The following is a 22,201-nucleotide window of genomic DNA, read 5'->3' on the forward strand; positions in this document are numbered from 1 at the left end:
CAAATGAGCAGTTTTGGCACCAGGCGCGTCGTCTGTAACAGTAGACTGAGCCTCAAGATCACAGTTAATGCTGGTATCATCGCGTCTGGCCTGGGGCTCCACACACGCACACACTGGTTTACGAAGACGATCACGCTTCCGCAAGGCGATCGAGGGATGCCGATTTTTACGCAGAGGCCACCGATGATCACTTGGAGGGGGGTGGGGTGGGGGTGTAAACACTGGGTTGCATTGGCTTTGCCGGATGTTGCAATATTAATCGGCGGACTAATGTTCAAGTTGCACTGAACGAACGATTCTAATAGGTCTATCGTGCCGAATGGGAGCGCGTGCACAAGCACACAGTCCAAACCTCATGCCCTCTCGTGCACACGTGTCAGAACTCTTACGGCGAGCTCGTGCAAAGGCCGAGCATCCCACACAGCCTCACACACAGTTACGTAATCTAATGGCCAACCTTGACATTTTGTCGGTGAAGAATGATATCTGACACATCACAAGGATCAAAGGTTAACTAGACAAAACGCACCCCAAGGATAGTACTATTCACATATTAGGGACAGTGAGACTGTTCAGGGCTAAGAGAAATAACATCTTTGGCAACATAGGAGACGGAGCTGCATTTGAATCGGCATTTATTTTTGACATGACGAATGCTTGATGCATCTCCTCTCAAAGTAGGCCTACTTTCAAATAAAAGCCTAAATCTTCGACCCTGTCCCCAGATCAGTACATCTGAAACTATTTAGTCCCCTGGGGTCAGAGTGACTGTAAATCCACCACAAACTACCTGCCTGCAGATCTCTGACAGATTTATTGGGAGTTTTATTAATTACATTAAAAGAAGAGGCTTAAAAGGTTATTCGGGAGTGATATCATACAATCGACAGCAAATCTCTTGTCTCAAAAGGCAGGGTCTGGAAGTCAGAATATCCCCCCTTTGGTCAAGTTTGCACTCAGTGATCGTCCTATGACAAAGTCTTCCTTTCAGCCTGTTTCATCAGCTGCTGAGTGGTGCTATTTCAAGGTGACATGCTTAAGAAGGGAGAAACTGAAGTCCTCTGAACCAAGAGACCCAAATGTGACCATAATCAAAGCTATAATTGAATTGCTGTGGCCTCTTGCAGCCATCAAAACAAGCATTTGTCATGTTGCACTAAAACCCATACATCGTGCTGGCCACCTTTTTGATTGATAACGTGGTGGGTGGGTCCAGATGGATGTGATGTGATATATGCGGGGTGGGGCTCAACATGCCGTCACGCATACTGATCAGGCTGAGTGCATGTATGTGTGACGGAGCTCCTCACGTGAGGCGAGAACAGGTGTTTTGAGAGGCAGGGCAGGACAGAGCTCTGACAGGTTGCTGCAGCAGGCTGACTGTGATAGCCGTAGGTGTGCAAAATGAGCTGGGGGTGTGTTTGACAAAAAGAAGGCGAGCATGCTCACAGCATGGGAAGATTGATGGACGGTTGTACTTTGTCTATCTCCCTGCTGGGCTGGTCGAACAAAGCTGGAGGATGATATTACTAGGATATTATTGCTTGTCTCTGATGCTCATTAAAGTGTGATAGTTACGACCGTCTTCCATTTTCAGTGCGTTTCCCTGATTATTCCCTAAAGCAGAGTTAGTGAAATTTTTGGAATTTCAGGTTGACTTTTCATGAATCTGCCAAACGGTGTAATGCACACATGAAAAATGTGCATTTCCCAACAGGTTTTCCAATATATGCTATCTTTGTCTAGTCGTGGTACAACCTAGACTAGTGCCAGATGATGTGCCACAAACTATTAAACATTTCGATGTAGCCATATATGGTATGGTGACGGTTTGGGTACAAACCTGCCAGGTTACATTTGGAGAAAGATGTTTGGGATACATTATGCATCTCAATCTAACTCTTTAATTATTTTTTTTATATATATATATGCTTTTTCTTTTATTGATCTTGCACTAGACGTCACAGGTATTAATACATTAAAAACAATTTCAGGATAATGTTTTTCTTTTTGAATCTTGTTGACTCTTTCCTTGCTGGGCACACACTTTCAGGGGAACTTTACAGTTTGGAATGTGATAGAATTGAATGGATTTAAACAAAGGGTGAGGGTGTTATGCAGTGAATTAAGTTTCTGATAAATAAATTGATCTCAGTGGAGAAACTGTTTCCAAGATGGAGAACAAATTTATGAATACATGAAAATAAAGTCAATGCAAGATGGCCATAAAGCCCAGATGGTGCACTGAGTTGCTGCTGCAGCTACATTGGAGTGGTGCCTATTTTGGTTCTTGAATAACAGAAACATTTGCAGTTGAACAGGACCTTACCAGCCCTTTCAGGATAACTTTAAAGTTAATTATGTTAAAGATCAACATTGGTAAGGAGAATTTATGGTTTAGAAAAACTGACTTGAACTTTTAAAGAACTGATGCCTGCCACAATGAAGTCCATCCTTCTACCTCCTGACTACATCTCGTGTTTGCCATGTTCAAGCGATATTTGGACTGTAAATTACATATTCTTAACAAAATATTTATCAAAGTGGAACCTTGTTTGTCAGGATGGAATTGATTTTTAGAAATCTATACCAATGACTGAAACTGCCAACAATTTGGAATATATTCTTTAAGTCATACAGCAAGCATTGTGGTAGGTTCTTGTGAGGACTGTGCACCTCCAGATCCTTGTTGCTGTTCATCTCTTCTTTTATGTGAATGTTGTCCTTGAGTAGGAAAACCAGCATTGCTATCCAGCTAGTATAATCTCGATTACATAGGGTTAGTGAAGCCACTTCATGAAAACATACCATGGATATGTTAACCTTGCTTTGCAAAAAAGGTCCAAATTTGAAACTTTTTCCAAAATGCAGATATTCACCTGTAACTGGACTTAATAACCAATGTGTGAAGTTGTGTAGCAAATACTTGAGTGTAAACTCGAGTTTAATTCTCTATAAACGAGTAAAAGAATATTCTCAATGTTGACCTATTATACATCCTAAACTAATCACCGCCTTAAGTATTCTTAATTCAAAATTCGATAGGATCAAAATGACAATTTCCCACAAATGGAAGTGACCCTTACTTCACAAAATTTTAAATAATTTTGTATTGCTGTGAAAAAGCAGGTATACTTTTTTTTTTCTTCCTTTTTTTAAATTGGCTTTCTAGCAGTAAAGTTATTTTAAAAATGAGATAATTCTCATTTCCCTGCCCACTAAAATCCTCATAGACTTAAAGATTTGTGATAATTTCTGCTAAGCTAATGATAAATAATAGGGGTTAATGGTATCTCTTTAAGAGCTTCACAATGCCAAAATAGAAGAATTTGAAGAGATGTCACTGGAAATGGGCTGGGGGAAGACATTAGATGTAGCACAAGCTAGTGACATCATTAATATAAGAGGCTGCCCAGAGGTACTGACCGACTCACATGTTTTCAAACGCATTGCAATGAGAGCATGGCTTGCAGAACGGCTCATGCATGCATTTATCCTGTGTTGTTTAACTGTCTAGGAAACATCAGACTTTAAAGCAGAAATCTTGTAGTTTGTGGTCATGTGGTTCTACATAACTGCCAGTACAAATGGCATTTAGACGGACAATCTAAATTAAAACATTCCTGTATGTCTAATTCATTTTGTCTTGGCACATCTTGTTCACGTTTGTTTCTTTTAAACTATTCACAATGATCCCTAGACATCACATTAGATGGTATTTAATCCCAGCTATGCTTGAAGTAAAGTAAAAGGGTGTTGAGAGGCAGCAGAGGAGTGATGGTGAGCTGGTTAAAAAGAGCAGGTTGCCGTGATGGCTGGAGGGTTTGGTCTTTGGGATGGGAGAGCTGTGGGAAGCAGCTGAGGTCGCCTAGTGTATAATCTGTTTATCCAGTGCCTGCTGATCTTCAGGCTGTTGAACTTTTCTGGATTGAAAGGCATTTCATGAAAATATTTCTGTTGGTGTACTGAAAATATGAAGCAAGTAAAGTGCTGTACCAACTTCCAGCTTGTGTTATGCATTTAAATCAAGGTTCAGTAATGAAATACTCCTAGGTTTGCTTGGTAAATACTTAATTTAAAAAAAAAAAAATACAGATTGAAACAGACACTGAGCTGCTGATATAATTCCCCATAGCACGACAAAGCACTTTTTGAGTTGTTCCGACAACCAGCTAAAGTGGCCTTGGTGTTCAGGGTAGATGTGATAAATGCATAGACCAATTTTTCTGTAATTTTGGAACAGAGTGCTTCTGTTTTTGGTAATATTCTGCAGTTGAAAGACGGCTGCTCTAGAGACCCGTTTAATATGTGAAGTGAAATACAAATTCTGGTCAAAATGTCCCCCCCCCCCATTGGTCCAAAAAACCCAATTCACTTAATTTTGTCAATTAAAAGTAGAAAATTACAGGCCACCCAAGCCTTAATGTTTCAGCAATGTCTTTATTCAAGTTTTCTTTTTTTTTTTTTTTTTTTTTTTTTTTTTAAAAAGGAGATTTTGGTGTTGGATTTATTGGTGACAGTGATGAGGGGTAGAAACTATTTTAAAATGAAACTTAAAACAAAAAAACAACTTATGTTTTTGTCTTTGGAAAATGTTGTGAGGTTAGGAAAAGACGGTAAGAGAAAGTGTAGCGACTTGGAGAACAAGTGTTGCAATGAGAATCTGACCACACTTTAAGCTATATGGGTCTGTAGTACTGTAACCACCACTAAAAGTGCTTCTGCACTTCATCTAATATGTTACATGGAGGCTATATCATGTCCTCAGTATAATAGGATGTAATATATTTATCAAGGTTGGTAGTTTAAAAAGGGATATGGAAGTTTTAGAGGCTACTCACTCAACCTTCATGTTCTCATTTATCCACGCAAATCGGTAAATAAGAAATTTTTCTGAATTTCCTTTTCATAAAGGATTGTCCAGTCGGATAATAAAGGAAGCACTGACACTCCTTTTGTAGGTATTAAAGAGCAATAGATTAATATTAAAGCTATGCCATTGGTATAGATGACTCCCAGAAATGGTTTACTGCATTTTGTTTTTTCTTTCCCTACTGACCCACCCCTATGAGACTTGCAGAAGGTCCTGTATCTATTTATTCCAATGAGAAAAGCAAATGTGATTTATGTACAATTATTTTTGCCCCGTTATCACCAAAGTACATTTAGACCCATTTTAACCATGGCCACATCTTCTTTATCAAAATCTTAGACTGTGCATCCAAATTTGATCTTAACCTTAAATGGAAAGTTAAGATATTTTCAATTCTGTGCATGTCTGAAGTCTATATCAATTTTGTGACGCTTCGAATGGGTCATCTTTGCCAATGATGCAAGAATCGAACCATATTTGGCAAATCCCAAAGGTCCAAATTAAAGTTGGTAAACATCACAGATCGGTCAGGTGGGGAAAAAACAAAAGGGAAAGAGGGCGTTCAGATCATTTTAGAAAAAATATTCTTTCAGAGGGCCACTAGAGAACTTTCCACCATTTCTTCCCTTTGTCCATCTGTCAAACACATCTGTATGCACAGATGCTAGTCAATGTCCTGGCTATTATCTATATGCTTTACTGCACGAGCGTGGCTTATGTTAATGCGCTTTTCCTATAAAATGACAATTGTTCTATAAAGAGAGAAATAGGCTGGATATGATGGAAATGTAGAACTATACATGTTGTTCTAAAGGCATCCTGAAATGGGTGTTTTAGGTCATGGTCAGGAGTCAACAGAGTCTACTGGCTCTCAGGATTATTTAGATGGATTTGCACCAAAAAGCCTGACCTGCGTTTGTGTTCACAGCTTATGCTGAACAGTGCAATGTGCTGCTCTAATTTGCTATGGCCAAAGGGGAGTAGTTGATTGATCTAAATCGGTCTTAATGTATTAATCTGTCGCTTATGAAGCAAAAAAGTCACATTTCTTAGTTTAATCTTGCACAAAGTGATTCATTTAGGGAAATTAAACTGACTACATTTAGCTTTTTGACTGAACAAAACAGGTAATTTGATGCAGCCTTAGGGCTCAATTTTCTGAAATGTTATAAAGTGAAAAAATAGATCAATTAATTGATCTTAAAATCTATGATGCCTAGCTTCAGACACTTGTGTTCCCATCAGTCAAATGACAAACTAATTGTGGTGAATTTTTATTGGACTGTCTCACTGTTTAGTCTGCTTAAAGTAGTATTATTTCCTGGATATAATTGCCAAGGGAAGTTCGCTGCAGTGACTGTGATCACAAGGGGACATTCACATGTTCAGAGAGACCTGCAGACACCATGTGAGTCTTTCACAATGATCACATAATCTGTAAATCTAAGACTGGCAGAGGGGAACTATTGATAAATGAGCTGTATATGAATTAAACACAGCCTGTCAGTCCTCGGGGTGTTCTCATGTGAGCGACTCATAACTATGCGCACAGCAGTGCTTTCTTCATCGTGTTCCTCAATCCTCCATTGTCTTTGTATGGTTACATTTTTATGAAAACTGCAACTTTAAAGTGCTGCTCAGCGTGTTTGAGTTTTACATAATAGATTTGAGACTGCTATTTTTTTTCCTCTGTCCTCATTACAGAAGCTTAAGAGGAGTTTAATGAAAAATGAAGCTTTCACCCCCAAAACATAATGGCACAGCTGCATTTTGATGCGTTATTGCTGCTGGATGAAAATGTCACATCTACATAAATGAGAACTTTTAAAGGATTAAAGAAAAGCAAACCTTGTTTGGATTAATGAGCGTGATCATGGATGCTCGAGGTCATGAAACATGCTCTGTGCATCAGCGGCCATGTTAGTTTTGGCTGCAAAATGGAGTTTCAAGGTTTTCCTTCAGCAAAAAGGGAAAAACCTTTAACGGGAATGCTGCAACTACATTTAACATCCAGCACACTGTAGAAATTGCTGCAAGCTTACTGTAGGTGTTTGATAACCAGAGCTCTTTATATTCTGTTTCAGGGCATGGAATGATTGTAGAGGGACATCCGGACCTTGAACACTGGGGGAGACGGCTAATGGCTTCATTGGAAAATGAGACGGAGCCGAAGAACTGCTCAGAACCAGGTACGGTATAATTCATTTTATTTTTTAAACAAAAATCATTCACCTCTCCAAACTTCATGTATGGTTTAAAATTTTTTGAAAAAAATAACTAAATTTATCAGATTTGAGTATTGGAACTTTTTATTTTTTATTTTTATTTTTTTTTTTAAATCTGATACCTCAGATTTGGTGTCAATTCTACATAAAATAGTTTAAACTGGCTCCACCTAGCGTAGACGGTAATGTAAAACTACATCAGTAATCTTTCAAACCTGTACTTTCTTACTTTGAATGCCTTTTTAAGTATTTGCAGCAAATTTATGTTCTCAGGACTGATCTTGTGATCCTTTTGCTGCAGTCCAATGATAAAACCATACAAGGCCTGACTTTTACAGTCAAAGGTAAGGCATTTAGCACGATGCCACAGATCTTTTAATGGATCCATGTAAGGAAAAAGGCATCAATTTAGTGGTGTGAAAACAAACAGATGATATGCTTCTTAAATTTCTCAGTATAGATGACCTGACTTGTATTGAATAATAGAATGTATTAAAAGGTTGGTATTTGTTATAGCATTTTTCGTACATTTAAATGAAGCAGCATTCTGTTAACTTTATCTTTTTAGGCAGAAATTTTTTTTCTCCTTTTCTACAAAATTCTCGACTTTAAACGGCACGCAAACAGTCTTGGTGATGCCAAGGAATGTCACTTTGTCCAACTGTTTTTGTGTTATTTGAATTGCTTCAGTCTGACCAGTCTTGTTTTTCCTCAAACTGACTCACATGAGCTTTGTGTGACCCTGCATGACTCAGTGGGAAAAGAATGACAAGGAAGCTGCTAGGGATAGAAGTTAAGTGCCATTTGGCCACTTCGTCTTTCATAGGGACTACCTGCTTTTTTTTTTTTCATGACAAAATACTCTCAAATCATAAGTGACTTTATATTGTTGATGGATTTATTTGGCTTGCATTTTACATCTCAATATTTTGTGCCACAACTTGGCATTTACCTAGCAGACAAAGTATATCAGGGCACAGACGATATGGAGGCATTTTAAAGTGTTAAATTTACTATGACTCAATGAGGACTGGACTATTACTTCATTGGTGACAAATTGGTGACATCATCAGTATTGTTACCTCTTTGAATGAACAAGAAAAATAAGCAGTTTTCAAATCACTGACACCGAATCGCACAGTGACTGCTTAAACTTATTCTGTCTAATGGTGCCATGTTGGTCTGAAGTTCTCAAAGACGGCACTGTGCGCTCAGTTTTTCTTCTAATACTTACTTTTAAAAAAATTTTTTTTATCCTTTCCTCTCATTGAAATATCTTCAGCAGCCAAGGCACAAGACCGGACTTAACATTCCACACATTTCTTTTTGGGCGCCTCTTATCCGGCTACTGCCCTGTGTTGCTGGTGTAAGCTTATCATATGACTTATGACTCATGTGAATAATCCTGTCATGGTTGCAGACTTAAGACCACCTGAGTTGAAAAGCAAGTGTTGACTACACTTCTACATCAGCTCAGCAGAGGCAAGATTTCAAGTTGCTCTTATCTTTACTTGATGGCAGCACTAATTTTATACCACACTGCTTGCACTTCCTCATTAATTCAACCTTAGTCAACAAAGTATTTCTCAAGTGTTGTCAAGCTGCTCAGTGGTGTCTTACCACGCAACAGTGCACCACAATCTGCATGTGACTCATGAACATCAGTGCTTCCTTCAGGTCTTTAGTAAAGTGTTCTTTTATTCTCCCATCTTTTTACATTCACTGTCCACTCCTAGGAAGAGTAGCCACATTATTAAAATGATCTATAGGCAATTTGTATGGACTGATGCCTGAACCATTTTCTTTGTTAACCTTCAGGTTTATGTAAATCTATTTTTTTTTCATCATATAGCCACATCCTCTGAATGATTTCATTAACAGTATTTAGAAAAACAAAGCTAGGTTTTTATTTATTTTATCTGCAAAGTTCAGATACAACAGTGCTGCAAAGACTCCAACTACACTTGCACTAAGCTGTTCTGTGGGTTTGCAGTGGTGAGACCTAAGTTTTTTTTTTTGTTTTTTTTTTAAATAGATCTACTAAAAGCACATAAGGTATTTTACCAAATGCAAAATTATCACATTTCACAAAGGCAATATTATATCATGCTTCTTGATTATATATCATCCAGACTGGTGCTCTCAGAAGCTGATCAGTTACTCTCTGGGTATCAACTATTGACATTATTCCCAGTTAGCACAGCTGTATGAAAATTAAGCATTAGCTAGAATGTTCTGGCTGCAAAGAGTTTTTTGATAGCATTCTCCTTTTATAAATGGTAAGAATTGTATAGCACCCCTTATCTCTTAAATTGTGGTTGTTGGCCTGCTCTGTGGATTAAACGACCAGCTGTAGATGAATGGTGGCACTAGCCCCACAAGGGTGAGATTTGACCGTGGATGGAACCAGGCTAAACTAGATGGGAATTATTATTGGAAGTTTCTGCTTTATGCAGAGTCTCTGTATCATCTAAAGCTCAGTTTAATTAGGCATCTGTTTGTGGGTTGCATAGATTACACCCAGCTAGCTTTGGTCTCAGCCATTTCCTCATTATTTCTGTGATCAGCAAGGGAGCCTTTTTTTCTGGGTTCCTGGGGTGCTAATGTTGTTTTTGCTTGTCTTGAGATTTGTGCGGCTAAGGCAGTCATTCATCATAAGTACCTCTTTTTATAGGCCATTCAATAATGACTCCTGGAAAACACAAGGTGCAGTAGAAACTGCTGTTTTGTGCTCCATCTTGATTATAAGTGCAGGCTTCCACAGACTTGTCAGAATGTTGGCATCAAATGTTTTTGCAAACCACAAATGTGAAAGATTTCTTGTTTCTGAACCAAAAGCCAGTCTGACTTGCAAACTGCCACATAGACCTCATTCTGTCTTGCACTGGTTAAACCAAACATCTTTTATAAATTTCAGTAAATTTGTTGTCTGAATCTACCCAAAAGGTTAAACAAATGGTATTGCGTAGTCTATCAAACCCACACAATATTGTCTTAATATTTTAATTCAAATTGTAAATTATCAATGTGGCAAATGGAACTGAACATGAAAGTTGAAGTCTTTGGTAGCCTATAGTAAGCATTGGCCATTGATTGCGAACAGGCTTATAATTACATGATCTGCAGTAACCCTTCTTTCTTAAATTTAACTTGAGTTTGAACTTGAGTTGCAACTACGTCACTTTTTAACCCACATTTGGAAAAAAATAGATTTACTAGTGTTGTTCTGCACATCTGTAAAGTTTATTTGTAGAATAAAAGTAATTAAGTTAAACTTACTAGTGAGCCTTGAATTTGCAAATGGATGTTTACCACATTGGTAAAATGTCTCAAATTATGAGCCGACTGAAACTATTATCATTGCCGTCAAGCCCACTTGTAGCAAAACAATCAATAGTTTGACTTCCCAGATGGCCTCATTGAATACAAATGTTTAAATGCCATCAAGCAGAAGTGCTGAATCTAAACCAAATTTAAATGATCAACAATGAATATAAACTGGACATTCAATCATATGGTAAATTGGTATTTATCACCCAAAAAGTCGGTGTACAAAATGTTAGGGCTTCATTACTCAGACTTGATGAACAATTTCAATGATAACTCCAAATTAAGAATTAAAATAGTTTAAAAGTTGTTCCATTTCAGATTTTAACAGCAAATAATGAATGTACTAGTGTTACCTCTTTACCTTTACCCCCCCCCCCCCACTGCCCCCCAAATCCATACTACATCAAATGTTAAACACAACCTTTGAGTACTTTAGTTAAAACCATCACATGCAGACCTTGTGTCATGCCCCCTCATGATATTTCCCTACAGCAATCCCATGACTAATGGAACAAGTGCACACTTATTTCTCACCTAAATAGGGCAACATGCAGTAAATCTGGAATAAGAGTTTTTTTTTTTTTTTTTTTTTTTTTTAAGGATTCAGATGTTTTTTATGGGCTTTTCTGGGTTGTGTGAGAAACATGAGATGCACATTAACTGAGAAATGAGTTGTGGCTTGCTTGGGAGATGCAGAATATTACAGAATACATTCCCGCATACGCCCCCCCCACTCCAAACACTCACTGTGGGATGACTGCAGAACAAGACTGGAGACTGTTCTGCAGGAGGAATAATTTATATTTCATAAATGCGTTGCTTAAACAATTAATTAAATTCCTGGTTATGTGGCATAATTGTTCTAGTTGAAGGGAAGGGTAGCACAAAAAGTTGAAATGGACAGAGCAAATGGTTTAGAATGCCTTGAATTGACTTTTGTGATTTTTAAATGACAAAATGGTGTGAAAAGTTTTTCATAAAATGAAGACTGTGGATACCTCTGGCATGAAGAGGATGTGGAATCACCCTAAAATAGCTGAGTTTTGAAGTAAATATTTGTGAGCAGAGGGATCTGATGTTGGCAAGACAAAAGGCAGGATTTGAGTTTTTTGGGGAGAACCAAAGCTGGAACTTTGGCAGAAACATGTTGGGTAAAGCTGCCAGTGGTTAGCGTCATGACTCCAATGGCATGCGGGTTCGTCGGCTCGAGGGGAAACGCCAGAAGGTGGACATCAGAAAGGAACAAGCAGGGATTATGCTGCTGTGGATAATGGAAACTGACCTCACTTTGCTTCCTGCATGCCAGTGATGGGACAATGCAGCAGAGCTGCACTAGCACCTACACAAACCTGTTTCTTTGCTGAACAATTTTAATGTCTGACCTCTTTATTCATGCATATACTGATTTAGCTGCCTTTTTGTTTCTTATTTGTATGCTGTTGTGCTTTTGGTCAGTGTGTAATACTTCTAAAATGCTCAAAATAACACTTCCTCTGGATTTCAAGGGACATGGTCATATGGTTGTAGCAGAGCCATGCCTCATCCTGAGGGAGATTTTTACCTATTTATCCTGTAGGCTACACAGCTGAGTGTATATTTCATAACCTTTAGGTTGTTAAACCAAGAGTTCTCTGGTCCACAAACAGCCTACTTGTACAATCTCTAAAAGCTTGATGGGTGTTAATGTTTGAAGCTAAGAGTAAAAGGTATGCAAGTGTCTTAATGTAGGTGAAATCGCATGTGTTAAGGTGCTTATGTGACCATCTGAGAGCATATGTACGTGACATTTCAGAACATTAAAAAAAACACTGACAAGAGTATGTGTTTTATTTATTTTTAGGATAGCAAAGCCTCTGATCTTTTGATGAGTTGACTCGTGATGTTGCCTTTATGTTTACAAGAATGGCTGTCAGTCGCATTCAAGTCATGCTGCTCACTGATGTCTGCTGTGGCGCAAGCTAATTATCTAATGGGCTAATAATGACCCAGAGGAATCGTTCTACTCTGAAGGGTCTCTTGACTGCTGTACTGGAGTGTCACTTGTATTCATTTAATGACCTAGCTGGTCTGTGGGTCGGAGAGCAGGCAGTGACAGAAGGTAGCATGAGGCACTCTGCCAAAACATCTTGCTTGCATTACTTTTATTTTTCATTTGTTTTGGTTGTGTAATTTTTAACTAATTGTTCTTTTGCCTCTGGAAATGAGCCATTTAGCTCTTCAGTTGCAAATAGGATAATGGTAGAACACAATTTGTTTGTCTAGCAGTCCATCATAAGTCTTCTATACTTGGCCGACACATCAAACAAAGACAACTTATTTGTCTTCATCAGTACTACAAATATGTATGACAATGCCATTATCCAGCACAGACATGTCTTAAAAGATTACTTGATTCTGAAAATAACTTCTAAACGTTCAGTCCAAAATTGTAAACTCAAGGTAACAGTTTGGTGCAGTATTTGAATAAATGCATTAATGCGTGGTTGCTTGATGACCCAGCAGCTTTTGGTAGCTCAGATCTGTACTGGTATTTAAGGCAAAACTGTGTCTGAATTGCAGCTCATGAACAATCTCTGCCTCAGTTTACTTTGTATCGTACTCTGAGGACCGGGCTGTGGAGACGGATTACCAGAAATGTTAATGTTTTCTTGTACTAGCAGCACAGTCAGGTGTTCAAACTGGGTTTATCTAAACTTATTTTGCTCAACTATGAATAGTTCTAGCCGTTTCACATTTGTGCCACCATGAAATCTTTATTCAGCTGAAAGCTGACTAGAATTCTTTTTTTTTTTTTTTTTTTTAAGTGTCTTGGTGCTGTATTGCAACTAACATAAGTTCAAGATCTGATTTGAGTGGATGGTTTAAAAATCATTTTAAAATGAAAAAAAAAACATTGAGGTGAATTAAACACTGGGATGTGGTTTGTAGACTGCACAAAACGGTTAATTGAGATTCTAACTGGTAAACTGATAGACTATTACTAGAAGAGTAATCGATGGTTACTGCTCAATGGCTTTTGTTAAAAATCATTTGTCAAAGTAAAGTTAAAATTGTACTGGTGTTTTTGCAGTATTTATCTGAATTGCTTCATACAGACAACTTGCAGTTTCTGTAATTTAAAAAAAGACTTTGATTTTACACTTGACTCAACCATTGATTCAATGAGGTATTTGTCATTCTGTCCATGCATCTCTTTTGAGATGGATCACTTAAAGATCAGTCTATCCCACTCTGTATGTCCTGTCCTTGTGTGGGAATTGGCTGTGGAAGCATGTTCATGTCTAGTGTGACCTCTGTTGCCGGGAGACGGCAACAAACCCTGTGGACGCCGTCTGGCTGAGCTGTTTACAGGGCTAAGGTGACCCCTGCCTGTCATCACTGTGTCCTCTTGACACCTGTTGTGATCACCTATTTTTAACACTCATAAGGTGCAGATTTTATTAAGTGGTAAGGGACAGACCAACTAACTAAAGAACTTGGATGGCATTTGATTACAGATTAAAAAGAAAAAGTACAGTTACAAGCCATGCAGGTCTACCATTAAAGTTTAATCTTCCTTAGCTAGAATTTGTATATGGAGCTGTTTGGCTATGAGGTATCAGTTTGAATTTAGCCTGGTTTCCGGAGCAGCTTGTTTTCAATCGGGATGGAGGGCACGGATGACAAATCCTGTGACTGATCGTGCCTTTGCTCGAGGCCATCTCTTTCTGAAATGTTTCATTTAGCACATAAACCTGTCAGATAAAATGAGCTAAAGTCACTTGCCACAGTCGATACAAGTGTAAGATTTCAATGTCAGTCAGGTGTTCTTCAGTCTTTCATTACACATTTGGGATGCGGTCTACAACGTTGTAATTTTATAGGTCTATCCCGTACTCTAATTAGCTGCATTTACAGTATCAGCAAGTGCAATCTGTGTTGCTTTTTAACATTAAAAAAATCTTACAAATTAAGTTTGGATTAATTGGTGTTCTCCAGTCCAAGTGGGACTGCTCTTCATTTTATTATGAAGATATCGCGTTAGATAAAATTCATGTGATGTTGGCTAATTGAATGAAATCTAAAAGGCATGGGTTTGACGAAGTGAACTTGGACTGCATCCTGTGGCGTATTTGATTTGCCTTTGCAGGGTTTTCAATGCTGTGCTGACTCAGACATGAGTACACACGGTCTCATATCCCAGAAACAGACCTTGTTGAGGTGGAGACGGATGCAGTGAAGAGTCTCAAGTGAGCACTGTTCCACTTCACAGCACCATATGTGATAAGGGCTCAAACCTTTTCTTTATTTTATGCTGTAAACAGCATTGTTCTAGTGGCTCAGAATAACCTTTTGGTCTAACAACTTTTGTATATTTAATTTTAGTGGTACTGCTGTACACACTGAGACCTTTCTTAAAGGTAGACCACTTTGTTCAAGCAGTCATGATCCCTGCGGGGTTAATGACCTGACTTTCCAGTTCTTTCCACTGTTATTCTGAATAACTGGTAAAACATTGATTTTATTTTTTTTTTCTAAAAAGCAAATGGTCCAAAGTTTTGCTCCTTTACATTACCATTTGTGATGAGAGAAATCTTTTGGGTGGATGATGTGAAATTAGCCAAATACTGTATGTCCCACTGCAAGATGAATTGTGGATATACAGTAATCCTTCATTACTTGGCGTGCCTCAACTGGGACTCTTTGAGAGTTTTACCCCCAAGAACCAAATTCTGGATTTTAACATTTTATGACCCCCCCCCCCCCCCCCTTTTTTTTTTTTAATTCTTATTGAGCTATTCCTTTTTGGTTTAGCTTTTGTTGCATAATCTTGTGAATGGTCCATTTATGAATTTACATCTTTAGGATGAATGTCAAACAATGCAAAATGCTTAATTGAGCTTCTGAGATGGCCATATCTTCTGTTTTCCTATCATTTGATTTTGCAACATGCATGTTTATTATCGTACCCAGACAACTCTATTTTTCCACTCCTGAACATCAGAAAAAGTCTGTCTGGAGAACAGGGGTCTAGTTTCCTCACACATGCACAAGTCACTGCAACTGGAAATACTGAGGTGGAGCATACAGGAGACAGGACAAGATTTAAAAAAAAAAAAAAAAAAAACACTATTACATTTGTACTTGCACATGGATTAATTCTGAGATTTTCTGGATTTGTTTATATAAAGCAGTCTGTATAAACTTGGCAAAAGGTCTGGCTGCCTGCAGCCATTTGTATTCTCACATGCAGCTCTTACAGAACATGCCCAGAAACTTTCAAGGCTGTAGTGCATGTGTGATGAGGGTTACAGATTTCTGTCCAGAGCACATTATTGGAAAAGGCCTGGTCTTTGCTTCTGTGTCCCTGGAAAACTTGGAAAAAATAAATGAAATTTCCCCCTTGGCAGAAGTTTCAGAGAGATTAATTCTCTCTGATCAGACATGGACACACCTGTGCAGTTACCTGCATGTACTCTGACAATGCGTTTTTGTCTTTGGGGTAGCCAGTATTTATTAAAAAAAAAAAAAAAAAATTAACCCTTTATCCTCTTGTCGGACTCCAGTTTTTCTGGAATGATCTCTTTAGCGCTGGGCAAAATGACACCTCACATATGTAGCAAGGTGAGCAGACTCTAGATTTTCTTTTTTTTCTTTTCTTTCTTAAATTAGACTGGTTCAATGTCTCTCCCTATGGAGGTGCTAATTATTAGTACCTTTTTAACTGCTGCCTCTGATTCCAATTAAATGGATTTGAACAGATGACAATCAATCTTTGTGTGACTTCATGTGAATCATGAAAGTCCCCCACAAAACAGTTTTGTGTGTTGCCTGAGCATTGATTTGGAAAGGATAAAATGGTTGTTCACGTAATCTTGGAGAGAGTCCACTGTTTGCTTGTTTCAATACATGAATTACAGCTTGTGTAAATAAAATGCCAGTAATGTGCTATTGTCTCAAGGAGAGGGGAGTTGTGAGCCTACAGGTCGGACAGAGGCCACTCCCCACAGATGCTTGCTCTTGTCAGTGAGACAGCTAGCTTCTGTCTCCAGCCAGGTGCACTGTGGAGTGGCCGTGCTCTCAGATCTCAGCCGTATGGCAGTTCCATGATCACACTGTGCTCCAGCTGGAGCTCTGGATGATGGATGAGTCCTCAGCATGGGAGTATTTTCTGCCTGGTTGCTTTAATTCTGTATGACTTAAAACTATTAATATTGTTGAAGCTTTTATGTCAGTGTTGAGGTGTGATGGGAGAGCGCTGATAGTTTTATTTGCTTGAATGAATATTGGTTGCTTTGCTTAACATCCTACAGATGGGGTATTTCATTGAACCAATTTTGTGCTCTTAAATTAAAAAATCAAATTTTTTTTACTTTTTAAACTTTTATAAAATTTCTTTTACCTAGATTTATTTTTTTCTTTACTTGATTATCTTAGTTTTCTGCATTAGATCTATTAGAAAGGGATGGAGGAGACGGAACAACAAAACTACATTAATTCATAAAATTTAAACTGAACCAAGACAGCCCAGGCCTGTGCCTCCAACAATGATGCACATCATGAAATCAGTCCTTTTGGGGTGGGGTGGGTACATGTATACCTCGCAGTCATGCTGCTGATGTGGTGACTGTGACATTTCCTCTCTCCTCAGCGGTACACGAGTTCCCTGATGACCTTTTCACCAATGATGAAAGAAAGGGTGGAGCCATTATGCTGCACATTGTAGCGGTAAGAACTTGCTCAAGTGATGACATTCTGTATAATCCTTTAAAAAAAGGTTAAAACATGGTATAATCCCATTTCCAAGAAGTTGGGATGTTGTATAAATTGTAAGACAATCACATTTATAAAATAAGATTTACTTTATTTGACGATGGATTATGCTCACTTTCAAATTTACAAGCAACACACTGAAGGAACAATTAGGATGTGCAAGTTTGCCTTTATGCGGCATCACCTCTTCTACTTCAAGGAGACAATTTGCTTTAGTTTTGAAAGGGAAACATTTTGGCTGTTTGACGGTGTTATACCACCTGTTTCATTATTAGAATTTATGCTATTTGTTCAGTTGGTGACAGCTCTGGACTGCATGTGGCACATTTTAGATTATTTTGCTGTGCTGCAGTACTGTTGTAATGCATGCTTCACGTGGTTTGGTATTTTATACAGCATATGTTGCTACGAAACCTGTTTAAATCATTCAGCAATAATATGCAAGTTGGCTAGGCAATATGCATTAATGCTCCCCATACTACTACATATAGTGACTTTTAAACGGCGTGCTGAGAAAGAACCTGATTTGTGCTCATCTTTAGCCTGAAGGATGTGGCATCCCTGATCACCCAAAGAAAATGTTAAATTCTAATTTGTTAGATGACAAAACTTTGCAGTTTCAGAATAAAAATCTCAAGAGTATACTTTGTTTTTCTTTCTTTCTCTTCCAAATGTGAAGACGCAGTTTACGACTTGCAAGATTATGACGTTGACATTTGATGTCACACTATATGATAAGATGGACATTCATCACTTTATTTTGCTACAACATTTAAAAAGAAGTTGGAGGGGTCTGATGGTGCTTAACTTGCATTTGATTGATGCAACAGCAAAGCTGTTCTTTGGTTTTCTGAATAAAATTCCATCACAGAATCTATCTTTAATCAAGTTCTGCCACGGGGGGAGGGGGTCTAAATACTAACTTTTACTGTCCTCTGCGTACAGAGGTTTCTCTAGATTCCGAAATAATTTGGTAGAAATATTTACCATGAATGATATCCCCAAATTCACAACTATACCTTGGGATTTTTATGTTCTCACAATGACCTCTTCTCTCTTAAATCATTATTTAACATTTAATGGGGCTTGTGATGAAAATGAATTGCATATACAACAGGACATGTAATCCTTCAGAGATTAAAGAAAATGTAATTTATCTTGTATATAGATCAGCATTTTGCCTTTTTAAATATCTTGCATACACATTACAACAATCTACAAGAAGTCATTAATTAATTTTAGGGTTCTAGAGTTTCTGAGAGCATTTTCTTCTTGGGAGTCTGTGTCTAAAGCTTTATAAATAAATGCAGTAGAACAGTATTTTTAGCCCTTGTATAAATGTTGTGTTTCATAAGAATGAGTCTCTTATTTTTAATGGTTTTGCGCTTCTCCGTATTGGAGACTATCGTCTACATGCAGTAATGTTGCGCTCCACCGACTTGACATAAAAACACAGGTGAATTATTCTGAAAGAGACTGAACTCTTCATGCTGGATTTAACAGTCAGTAGTAGCATCCTGTCCTGTTCAAAGGAGTTGAATTTTAATGTGTGGGTCACAAAATACAAAAATAAGTTTATAAAACACTAAACTCTTTAGTTTAAGGTGTGAACCTTGTGTCCTTTGAGCAAAGCAAGCTTACAAATATATTTGAATAAAATTGTTACAGCAGGGATGTAAGGAACTGTTGTTCTTTGTAACATATGAAATGTTTTTGTCTTAAATCTTATGAAAATGATAGATGCATGAATACATTCTTTTAGTTATGTTTTGCTTGTAGGGCTTAAAAATGTTCATATTATAACGAAGAGACTTATTCAAAATTGATATTTGAGCTGCTGTCTATTTATCTATTTACCTCTGTTTGCATTTTTATCTTCCACTTAAAATATAACTTGGTGTAAGGTTGTCCTGGCTTCATTGCTCAGGAGAACAAAATGTATGGGGGGGGGGGTTCATACTGCAGTCCTGCACTGCCCCCTGTGGATAGCATAGAGCAGAGCAGCTTGTTAGAGCTGCTGGGCCCTGATGTCAGCCTAATCTATAATTTATAGATCTCTGCTCAGCTGCTGAAATGGGCTGCCTCTTGCCCTTCCCGCTCATATTGGTGGAAGTATGCAGATTAAGTTGAATTATTATTTTTTTTTAATTAATTAATTTTTTTTAAAACATTGTAATGGGTAATGTAGTGTTTCGAGATTCCTCTTCACCCGTCCTTTTAGCAGCTGATTCCTCTGCGCAGGCTGCATTGACTCGGCTGGTTAAGACTATCTATACAAGCATGCACACTTTTACTCGTATCCATGTTCCTTGTCACACATGCACTCCTATGATTCTTTTAATAGGCTCTCTACATGTTCTTGGCCCTCGCTATAACGTGTGACGAATACTTTGTGACATCGCTGGAAAAGATCTGCGAGGTACTGCAGAGCTCTAGTCTTTCATCTTTGAGTTGCACGGAGTTGTTTCATAATAAGCCAGCACTCTCTGCTTCTTTTCTGCAGAAACTAGATCTGAGTGAAGATGTTGCGGGAGCCACCTTCATGGCAGCTGGCAGTTCTGCACCAGAGCTTTTTGCTTCTGTCATTGGTACACACTTGTACAACTCCACACATGCAGTATTCACATACAGACATTCCCAGATGGTTGGTGTTGCCCCTGGTTCTAACCGTCTGCCTCCTTATTTGCAGGTGTCTTCATCACCCATGGAGATGTGGGGGTGGGGACCATCGTTGGCTCAGCAGTCTTCAACATCCTATGCATCATTGGGGTCTGTGGGATCTTTGCAGGACAGGTGTGTGTGTGCACATGTGAGTCGGAGGGAGTGACTTACCGCTGTGCCTGCATCATTGTGTTTATTTATAGACTGCAGAGCACCACATGTGGCACAATTTTTTTTAAATTTTTTTGCTGAGAAGAAACAAAGGCATCTGAAGGTACAAACTTATCAAAAAGATACAGTAGTCCAGGGATATAAGACATGACCAGGCCAGAAAGATGCTATATCAGCAAGAGGACCTAATTTCAGATGGCACAATAAGATGGATGAAAAAATGTGATTCTGTCAAAGAAAAAAGTTTTGTACAACTGTTTTCCTTTCCAGAAAGGAGAAACTTAAAATGAGTGCATGAGTTTGTTGCACTGACTTTAGCAGATTTTAAAACTTCTTTTGTAAAAGGGCCTTTTGCTTTTTTGATTCATCTGTCACCGATGCAGATTTATCCTCTGCTCAGAATAAATTTAGTTGTCCTGTGAATATTAAGGCTGCTGTTAACAAGCACCTTTGCACTTTAACATTTACAGTTCATTACTTATAGATCAGTTTTTTAAACAAATCTGTGAAGATTTAGACAAATGGAACACTATCAACTGAGCCTCACTTGTCATGTGATTTGTTTTGGCTGACGAACCTTCCTTTTGAGGATGGCATTGGCGCAGCTGAATTTAATTTTTATTTTCTAACTGGACTAAATGTAGTTGGTGATGATGTATAAAGGCTGTATTTTATTTATATAGATATATTTTTAATGGAATTCATGTCAAATTAGTTCTCTATCCTAAAATATTGCCATTTGAGTACTGAATGGCAAGATTAAGCTAGATTCAAAGTGACTACATGTGTAGACTTCAGAATCTTGATTGCAAATCACCAAAATCACAAGGGCTGTCAGACTATGATTTTTACAGTCATAAGAACCATATGTAAACTGATCTGTTTTCAGATGCTGTCGCTTGGATTTTGTACCATCAGTTCACATATGATGAAATGTATCAAGTCAAATGTATCAATAGGATTTATATATGGTAGATGAGACAAATTAACTTGTAGAATCCTCTCGCTGCACTTGTTAAGATGAGTGGTCCCACTGGAACCATTATGAAACTACACAGCTTTAAAACTGAGGCTCAGCTTGCCACAGAATCATTTTATCAGTGATACAGATGCATATTTTTTTCCATTGACATGCATGCTTTGAATTTGGCAATTGTTTTCCGACCAACTCTAGATGAATCAACTTTGTTAAAGTCGCTGCTACAGAACATATACCAGTAAACACAACAAAAGAACAGGAAAGGTCTTTAAAACAAAATTGGTGAAATGTTCTTGCTATTCTTAAAATCTTTTTTCATTGGTTCATTCTGTTCTAAAAAAAAGTGTTTGTCCAGTGCTGTTTTCCATCTCAGAGTAACTGTTTTACTATAATCTTGCCAGCTAATTTAAATAAACTTTTGACAGTGCTTTTATAGTATATTAACTAAAATGTCCATAAAATTTTAAAACACAAAGAAATAGCTAAGAAACATCAAGTGACGTGTACCTGTGAATTCTCAGGTGGTGATACTGACCTGGTGGGCTGTTTTCAGGGACTCTTTCTACTACACCCTGTCTGTTATAGCTTTGATTGCAGTAAGTTGCATTTTTCAACACCAGCTGTTTCTTACTTAAATATCTTTTTCCCCAAATCTAAAATTGTTTTTCACAACTTTTCAGTTCATCTATGATGAGAAGATAGTTTGGTAAGTAACTCATCCATTTGGTTTCAGTTGAAATACAATATATATCATATTTGCAATTCTTATGGTAGAAAAGTCAAATTAATAAGAAACAAGACAGACCAGAGTTAAATTCAATGCAAACTTCAGCTGGTAGCCTATTGAAGCTTTTATAATATTTCCAAATAGATGTTGTAGTAACTGACTTTACTCAGTGCTGCTGTTGCACTGAGTATGAGACCTTATTTCAATGTTGCAGCTGAGTTGTAGCTTTCATAGGCCTGAAAATCTCTGGCTAAATATAGACCACTTTAGCCCAAGCAGTTTAACTCCTTATGTAATTTAAATGTAACACAAGCAACTGAAAATGTGTCAGATGCTTAAGTTTATATATCATGTAAAGATGTTAACTTCCTTTGCTTGGGAACACTAGAATGCCAAGGCTGTAGACCAACTGTTACTCTAGCTCATTAGATCAATGTTTTGGATTTTTTTTCTTCTACTTAATGCCAGATCAAGTATCATTG

General features: G+C 37.9%; 1 protein-coding gene across 3 annotated transcripts in view; it reads left to right on the plus strand.

Annotated features, from left to right (window-relative positions):
* slc24a4b (solute carrier family 24 member 4b) overlaps positions 1 to 22,201 on the plus strand; it is a 35,972-nt gene that overhangs the window by 1,379 nt on the left and 12,392 nt on the right. For all 3 annotated transcript variants that reach the window (XM_072362630.1, XM_072362628.1, XM_072362629.1), the window contains 7 exons: positions 6,958 to 7,062; positions 17,060 to 17,136; positions 19,526 to 19,600; positions 19,685 to 19,769; positions 19,871 to 19,974; positions 21,514 to 21,588; positions 21,673 to 21,698. In XM_072362630.1, the coding sequence (XP_072218731.1) occupies positions 6,958 to 7,062; positions 17,060 to 17,136; positions 19,526 to 19,600; positions 19,685 to 19,769; positions 19,871 to 19,974; positions 21,514 to 21,588; positions 21,673 to 21,698 (547 nt within the window). The remainder of the gene's footprint in view (positions 1 to 6,957; positions 7,063 to 17,059; positions 17,137 to 19,525; positions 19,601 to 19,684; positions 19,770 to 19,870; positions 19,975 to 21,513; positions 21,589 to 21,672; positions 21,699 to 22,201) is intronic.

This window comes from Leuresthes tenuis, unplaced genomic scaffold, assembly GCF_036924035.1.
Source record: "Leuresthes tenuis unplaced genomic scaffold, fLeuTen1.0.hap1 SCAF_13, whole genome shotgun sequence".
NCBI classification, from domain to species: domain Eukaryota; kingdom Metazoa; phylum Chordata; class Actinopteri; order Atheriniformes; family Atherinopsidae; genus Leuresthes; species Leuresthes tenuis.